Genomic DNA, 9009 nt, shown 5'->3' with positions numbered 1-9009 from the left:
CCCATCCGCCTCAAGGTTGTGCGTGTTGTGGCTTCACAAATGCTTTGCTGCATACCTCGGTTGTAACGAGTGGTTATTTCAGTCAAAGTTGCTCTTCTATCAGCTTGAATCAGTCGGCCCATTCTCCTCTGACCTCTAGCATCAACAAGGCATTTTTGCCCACAGTACTGCCGCATACTGGATGTTTTTCCCTTTTCACACCATTCTTTGTAAACCCTAGAAATTGTTGTGCGTGAAAATCCCAGTAACTGAGCAGATTGTGAAATACTCAGACCGGCCCGTCTGGCACCAACAACCATGCCACGCTCAAAATTGCTTAAATCACCTTTCTTTCCCATTCTCACATTCAATTTGGAGTTCAGGAGATTGTCTTGACCAGGACCACACCCCTAAATGCATTGAAGCAACTGCCATGTGATTGGTTGATTAGATAATTGCATTAATGAGAAATTGAACAGGTGTTCCTAATAATCCTTTAGGTGAGTGTAGTGTAGCAGTAGTGCAAGTAGAGGGGGGGTAAAGTCAAAGAACTAACTCAGTAATGTTTGTTATACAGCAATAACCATGTAAAATTTACTAACATTGGCAACCATAATCTACTAGTCATACCAAACCAAGGGAGACTGTAGCAGCTAAACCTCTGAGGGTATTGAATTAAACAATGTGTTTTATTTTGCGAATGAATTCTTCTCTTCTTCGTTTTACTTGACAAAAGTAAAGTTCTCCTGTTTGAATAAGATAAGATAAGGTTATTTCTCTCTAGGGAAATTGTTGTGCAGCTGGTGCCATACAAAGTAGTAGAAAAAAATTGTAGATATCAATAAACAGATCCAAAATATACACAATGCCAAAAATATAAACAAGGAAATTGTTAAGAATCATAAGTTGGTAAATATATTTCACAATATATAGTCACAATATAGTATCACATGCTGATGTCTTGCTTCAGGTCTAACTTGCTGTTAGGGTTCTTCATTACCATCAACATTAATGTACATGGTAATGGTATATGTAAGCTTGACATTTTTTTCTTAAGCAGTTGACAAAATAATCTAAAGTCAAGGTCTGCTTACTTATTTGTTCTGGGGCTTCATCTGAACATGTAGACGGTACATTTTAACATCATTCTGAGCACTTTTGGGACTTATAACACGTCCTAACAAGTGCTCAAACATCCACACTGCCATAATAACTATCACTTATACCGTTAAAAGCTCCAGCACTCTTTGTTAACTGAATTTTTCATATTCCCCAGTTGTCACAGTCTATAATGGATCATATGTTGTGATGAATGAAAGCCACAATTAGATTACAGTGATACCATCACTGTGTGAGCTCATCTGTTGCTGGTAGTTCTGATATATTATATTACTGAAATCACAGTCTTAAGGGAGTCTTAAATCTGACTGCCAGGATATCAAAGATAATGTGAATTCCTGTCAGAGTCCTGGACAGATTACCAACCTTGACATAGGGCACTCTGTTTTTGTCTTCATGCACAGCGAGGTTAGTCTTCGACACTTTAAACAGAACAAAGATCACCAAAGTCACATGACACAAGATACTCCAATAATCATCTAAATATCACCTTATATGTTATACTCGAGATAAATAGTCTAATTTACCATCCAGGAGGTCTCTGATCTTGTCCAAGTAGATTTCAAAATAGGAGACCTGCACACAGAAACAGAGTTACTCCAAACCTTTAATGTCAAACACTTATCAAACATAATCATTAAGGCAAATACAGTTATTTTCTAACATCGACTATTGGAATCCTTTGCCCAAGTATTGGTTTCTTATAATGTAGCTAATTTAGGTATTCAAACATAAAGAGTGCAATGTTAAAAACATTGTATGCATGTAGGTTGTTCTAAAGCTAATGAAAGTCAGTGGTCGTTTTAGTTCTTTACCTTGATGTGAAACTCAAGGTTCTCATCCATTGAGTAGATGTGGTCAAAGATGTCGTGGGCGATGCGAGGGATAATTCCCATCAGCTGGGGGTCGTGCAGCTTGCCCTGAACACAGCAACAGATATTGATTGATGAACGCTTTTTAATGTTTGTCATACTTTGAAGCGACTTGAGGGGAGCTTTAAGAGGAACATCAGGGTTCAAAGGTGGAATTAAAACTTAATATAAAGACAGTGATGCAGAGGTTTCTCATCACAGACTCACAGATCAGATCAGAGAATTAAATAGATGCTTTAAGCCGCTGTCTTGGTGGATTAGTCTATAAGCTAAGTTATTTCCACTACTGACAGATAATGCAGGATGCTGATCTCCTCTGAGGCTGTCGTAGAGTCTGTCTGTGCTAAAAATTCTACTCTTTCCATGACTCAAACTGACTTTGTGAATTTGGACACCAGTGTTTGAAGGAATTGAAGCAAGAAAGTCTCTGCTATCAGGCTTTTGATTCCTCGAATCTCCGCCAGTGTACGAGCTTGTCTGTTGCACAATGCCTGCTGTGCTCTAATCCTCTGATTGGAGATGAAAGCTCAAAATAAAGGTCACTGCCAGTCTTTACACAATAGATCCGACTGGATTTATGAGACTGAAGTGAAAGTAAAGTTTTCAACCTATGCCATGTTTCTGATGAGTTTCTGTGCTGAAATATTGAGGCAACAATCCAACGTTTTAAATGTATTCTTCAAAAAGTTAGAGTTTTCCTGGACTGAAAGAGTCTCTCACCTCCATAGTGTGTGTCTTCCCAGAGGACGTCTGTCCATAGGCGAAGATGGTCCCATTGTAACCGCCCAGCACATCTGGAAGGACACAAAGACACGTTTGTTCCATGATTACTGCAATATTAACATGTGTTTTCGAACCTTTCTTGTACACGTGAATACCCAGCATGTAAATAACTGCTTGCTTTACATATTTACTTTATTACTAGTGTTAAAGCTACTATTAGTAGCTATTGATATTTTAGCATTTATCTTCCTCCTACTATTAATACTACTTCCAGTACTATTACTATGGAAGCACTGTTTTCTCTGTCTTGCGCGGCAAGTCCAAGTCAAGTCTTAAGTTCTAGAATCAAGTGCAAGTCTAGTTTTGAGTCCTCAAATCAAGTCCAAGCTGAGTCTTGTATTTTTTTGACTGTATTAATAAAAAAAAAGATTCAGGCATTGATAACTAATACTGGTCAGTTATTAGTTATTTAAACACACATTTAAATTTAATCATTTAAGAGAAATCAGTAAATCAGTAATTAAACCTCCAACTACATCCAGTATATGCAATTCAGAAGTTTTCCTTAATCAACATCTTTAAAAGCATCTTTAAAAGCATAATAGAATCTCTGTATCTCTGTAAACCTGTATTTTCTCTGCAAGCAGATAAACTGAATAATAAAAAACAACAATATATTTACAGGTGATGGCAGAGTGTAGGCATCAGATCACATGACTAGTGTGTCAATGTTTCCTGAAACTGAAACTGTGACACCTTCATTAAGGGTCCCACCTATAGCCTTTCAAATGTCTGTATCTCACAGGACATAAATGTGAGTTGAGCCCAAGTTTGATGGGGGTGGTCAAATCTACAGCTATGACTATTACTATAACTGCTACCATTATCTCTAATCTAATAACCAACTTCAAGCAGCAGAGATGATACTGACAACAGTAACGCACGTGCAGAATCTAACGATGAGGGTAAAAAGTCCTTTATCTTTTCTATTATGTAAAATACAAAAAAAGAGACTTGAGGATGAAAAGATGGAGGGCATTAAGTCTGTGTGCAGATGCAAAATAGATTCCAGTTACATAAGAACACTGTTTCACCGCCCCCCCCTCCCTTCTCCCAGCAGGCTTAAACCTTCATACCTTTAACAATCTGTTTGGCACACTGGTCGTACACTTGTTCCTGTGATGTGTTGGGAGGCAGCACACGGTCGAACACATAGGGTTTACTCTGTTTCAAACCAACACAGGACACGTTTACAACAGCAGCAAGATTACATTGCAAGACATCTAACAACAGCTTGGCAAGTCAGGATTTATTTTCAGAAAACAACAACAGAAAACAACATGCCAAAACGGTAACATAACACCACTGCTCCCCAACAGACTGTCTTATGTTACAGATAAGGGGCCAACATCCTGAAACGAGGTAGAAAGTTGAGAAAATAAAATTTTTTCTACCAAATGTCCACTTGTGCAAATGTGAAAATGAAAAAATTATGTTATTGGACGTTTCAAAAAAATTTAAATAAGATGAAGACTCCATCTAATAACTGCTTTTTTTTCATTTGGTTGAGCCTTTTGTGTTTTTTTCAGCACATTTATTCGGCAAAAGCAAACATTTTTAGTTGGAGTTTTTTTTTTTTTAAATCATGATTTATTAAAAGCAGTGCTATTTAGTGTATATCAAGAGGAATCCAAGCAATCAAGTATGATTATCTGCTAGGATTATCTAAAACAAATCCTACATAGCCGATGAAAAATAAGAAATGCAGATAAAATATAGTAGATTAATCTATTAATTGGCTTACCCAAAAAACAATGTCTCTGTACATTTCCAAAGAATATAAATTATAAAGAGAGCACGTTTCATATGCTACATTTGAATTTTCTATTCTTGATTTAATATAAACATTTAACTTGAAATACTATAAAATACTGCATGCTCGTGGTACTTCAAAACACTATGGGAGTTACTGAAACTGTAACAGGTAAACCCAAAGTGGCAGCATTCTCACAGATTGGAGCCTGTTACGATTGGAAATATTGATCAGCTTCAGGAACATGATGCTTATTTCTATCACTATGACTCTTATGTTTAAAATTGAATGTCATGAGCTGTAAGTGCTTCCAGGATCTTCCAGTGTGACCATCTATCACTCCTCCTGCCCTCATCCAGCTCCTGTCTCTGTCTCTCAGGGGGTTAAAGCCTCATTGCTGTGAAATGCAGCACTCAGCACTTGGAGGCAGCAACAGCAGCACTCTCGCTCTCTCTGAACCCCAAAGATGAAAACCACTGACACGAACAGTATCAGAGCGCACAGCCTCCGTGCTGTCTTTCTGCAGTTTGATTGATGGCAGTAGGCGGTACCGAGCAGTTTGAGTTTACAACAGAATGAATAATGCAGGATGTGCAGGGCTGCTGATGGTGAGATGGATGATGGATCTGCATTAACACACTTTGGCAAGGTTCATTTTCTGTCTGTCTGTCTGGTTGCATACAAACTCCTACATGTTAAGTCGTTTGTACAGATGTAGCTGCTGGTCTCAATTATTAGGGCCCGAGCACGACCGTGCGAGGTCCCTATTGAATTTGTAAGGATTATATTTAGGGCCCAAGCACGACCGTGCAAGGTCCCTATTGAATTTGTAAAGATTATTAGGGCCCGAGCACGACTGTGTGAGGTCCCTATTGAATTTGCTAAGATTATATATATATATTTTTTTTTAAGGCCCGAGCACGACCGTGCGAGGTCCCTATTGAATTTGCTAAGATTATATTTTTAGGGCCCGAGCACGACCGTGCGAGGTCCCTACTGAATTTGCTAAGACTATACATATATATATATATATATTTTTTTTTTTTTTTCTTTTTTCTGCAAAGTAGGCTCAATTGACATGGACTAAACATACTCGAAAACTCACCAAAATTTGCAAACATGTCAGAACCATTTTTGGATGATTTACACACTTCGTACTTTAACGAACTCCTCCTAGGGATTTAGTCGGATCGACGTCAAATTTCTGCTGTGCCTTCTAAAGGCATTGAAGATGAAAAGTTGTGCTATTTGCGAGTTTTCGTCAATGGGCGTGTCCGTGGCGTCGATGATTCGCTATGAAACAGGAAGTTGTTGTAACTTCAGTGTATATGCTCACATCTGCACCAAACTGTGCATGTAGGATGAGAGTCCCACCCTGAACACATGTACATGCCAACATTCACCCACAGTCATAGCGCCACCTGCTGGCAACAGGAAGTGACCTTTAACGAAGCAGCCCCCGCCGCACGTTTCACCTACATGTACGAATTTTCTGTGGTACGTGTATCTTGTCCAGACGCACAAAAAAGTCTCTTGGAGCCATAGCCTAAACCCAACAGGAAGTCGGCCATTTTGAATTTTACGTCAAATTTTGGATGATTTACACACTTCGTACTTTAACGAACTCCTCCTAGGGATTTAGTCCGACCGACTTCAAATTTGTGCTGTGCCTTCTAAAGGCATTGAAGATGAAAAGTTGTGCTATCTGTGAGTTTTTGTCAATGGGCGTGTCTGTGGCGTGGCGTCAAAGATCAACTCTTCGCCATGACACAGGAAGTTGTTGTAACTTCAGTGTACATGCTCACATCTGCACCAAACTTTACGTGCTTGATAACTCTCCCACCCCGCAGACATGTACACGGCAATACCGATTTATATTCATAGCGGCAAGTGCTATGTAGCTCCACATAGGGGAGACAGGAAGTGACATATAACACCTTCATGCGGCGTCGGAAGCGCGTAGCAAATTCACAGCCGCACCGGCAGAGCTCCAGAATATGCGACAAGTGCGAGGGCCCGCCCAACGCTGCTTGCAGCTTTAATTTCCATTGATTTTTATTTCCATGCTAGGATTTTTTATTTTCTTGTCTTGTTAGACTTAACTACTGCGCTATGCCCAAGGATGCCTGTGAAAATACATCATCTAGGACTTCTGCACCCCTGAGTTTTTTTAGTTAGTTTTTTTTTTTAAGAATGAAACATTACTTTTGGTACAGACAAAAAGAAAACAGTTTTTCAGACTGGTTTTTCTCTATTTTGGAAAAAAACAGTAACCTTGTTTGAGCATCAGATGGTTGAGGTCAAGGATGAACGTACCAAATTTATAATAGCTTTTTAATAACTCATCTTAGTGTGAAAGTTATTTGTGTTAGCACCATCCACCTGGATTTGCAAGGAGAAGAAAACAAACACAACGCCTAATAGATGCTCTAAACTAAATCTAAACCAAATCTCAGGCAGCCTTGTATCCATATGATTCACACTGTAGATAAATATAGTACTGATGTTGCTGTGACCTCCGGACCTCCTAATTATTTCTTTCTGAACTGTTTGCGACCTCTGCGGCAATTCTCTCTGGATAAGTTTTAACATGAAGCTGCTTGACAAGGACTTAAAAGATTATCATTTTCTTTGTTTTTCTCCACACGTTTAGGCTACAAGTGTTTGAAGTTTGATTTTGAAGTTGCACTTTCATCCCTTTTCCACAAAAATGTTCAAATTCTTTGTGATCTGGTACCACTATAACAATACAATGGTATTCTATGGTATTTACATATTTAAAAAAGTATTTCCTAGACTTGTCTGCTTCTAACTAATATAAATATTTGCCAAGATTTAAAAGATATGCAAACATATATAAATTTTCTTTGTTTATGTTAATGCTGGTCTCTGAACAAATATTAAATTATTATCAGTAGCAGCCTATCACTCTGTAGTACTCTATAAAGGTATTTTAAGTAGGAATCTTACAGTGTTTTGTTGAAACATGTTTTGCAGAGTTTTGACACGTGGTATTATTTTCTGTGGGCTTTATTTATTATCACATCAGCTTTTATTATAGCATTATAGAAAGTTTAAACTGACAGAAGAGCAGCACAAATTCCTAATATTTCTCTGCAGATTAACAGAATGTCTGTGCTGAATACTTTCTCTTTTATATACCATCAGATTCTATAACAAGGAAATAATTGTTATGCTGCTGTAATAACCTACTATCGGACTACAGGCTTATTGCGCACTTGGCATCCCCAGCCTGCCTGCAGAGCTTCGGGTGAGTTTCCTCCTCTGAAACACTGCAGTGTTTGTATTTTCAGCTGCACACAGACACGTAAACGCCATCAACATCACACCAACAATGACTTGCCGTTATGACCACGGTGTCGTCCTCTTTGAATTTGGGGATGTATTTGTCTCCTCTGTTTATTTCGGACTCGTTCAGGGGCCTGAAGCGGCACATCACCCTCACCCCGCACTCCGACGCATCCATCATGTCTGTTGCTGGCACTGTTGGCACTCCAAAAAATTCGGGTACAAACAAATAAACAAATGACAGGGCCACGGATTAGTCTATTTTAGTCAGGGGGTTGCTCAAAGTAAGGTTCAGGGACCTCTGACGGAGCCTTGATGATTTCCCCTGCGTCCCGGGCCAACTGAGAGTTCAGAAATTACTAAAATAAGGACTCATATCATGATTGGCAAAGAAACCTTTTCCCAGTGGGTATAACGCCGGCCTTTCTGGTTTCCTCACCGCGGAAAAGTTTAGGAACCTGGTTTATCCGATGCGCAACGCGTCCTTCATCCAAGTCGAATCCCTCCGTGTTTCCTCGGCTGCGCCATGGCCCAACTAGATCAACCAAAGCGCTGCTGTCGACTGAGGGGCGCAGTCATCGGGGTGCAGGCCTCCTTTTGCAGCGGTGACACCGACAGTCGTGCAGAAAGTGGACTGGGATGTGTTTGTGTGTCCTACCGGCGGGGGAAGACTCGGAGGGTGCTGCCCGGAATGCAGAGGGAGAGAGCGGAGAGGATGCGCAGAGACCGCCGCATCGTCCTGACTTGCAAGAAAGGCGCGCTCCCGGCACGGTGCCGCGGCGCGCGACCGTACCCTGCATCAGCACCACCACCATCACTGAGCTGCCAGCATGCACGTGTGCTCACAAAACCTGCATTAATTAGGGCCCGAGCACGACCTTGTGAGGTCCCTATTGAATTTGCTATGATTATTAGGGCCCGAGCACGACTGTGTGAGGTCCCTATTGAATTTGCTAAGATTATTAGGGCCCGAGCACGACCGTGCGAGGTCCCTATTGAATTTGCTCGGATTATATATTTAGGGCCCGAGCACGACCGTGCGAGGTCCCTATTGAAATTGCTCGGATTATTAGGGCCCGAGCACGACCGTGCGAGGTCCCTATTGAAATTGCTCGGATTATTAGGGCCCGAGCACGACCGTGCGAGGTCCCTATTGAATCTGCTCGGATTATATATATATATATATTTTTTTTT

The 9009-nt window shown here is 40.3% G+C and overlaps 1 protein-coding gene across 1 annotated transcript in view; it reads right to left on the bottom strand.

The window, feature by feature from the left end:
* LOC123970429 (kinesin heavy chain-like) overlaps positions 1-7996 on the bottom strand; it is a 34530-nt gene extending 26534 nt beyond the window's left edge. The window contains exons 1-6 of the mRNA XM_046048475.1: positions 7871-7996; positions 3830-3917; positions 2691-2764; positions 1914-2018; positions 1626-1674; positions 1465-1520 (exon numbers count right to left, since the gene is read on the bottom strand). Of these exons, the coding sequence (XP_045904431.1) occupies positions 1465-1520; positions 1626-1674; positions 1914-2018; positions 2691-2764; positions 3830-3917; positions 7871-7996 (498 nt within the window). The remainder of the gene's footprint in view (positions 1-1464; positions 1521-1625; positions 1675-1913; positions 2019-2690; positions 2765-3829; positions 3918-7870) is intronic.
* Between the last annotated feature and the right edge of the window lie 1013 nt (positions 7997-9009).

Source organism: Micropterus dolomieu, linkage group LG01, assembly GCF_021292245.1.
Source record: "Micropterus dolomieu isolate WLL.071019.BEF.003 ecotype Adirondacks linkage group LG01, ASM2129224v1, whole genome shotgun sequence".
NCBI lineage: Eukaryota > Metazoa > Chordata > Actinopteri > Centrarchiformes > Centrarchidae > Micropterus > Micropterus dolomieu.
Note: the sequence above shows the minus strand (reverse complement) of the source record. Positions and strands in the feature narration are given on the sequence as shown.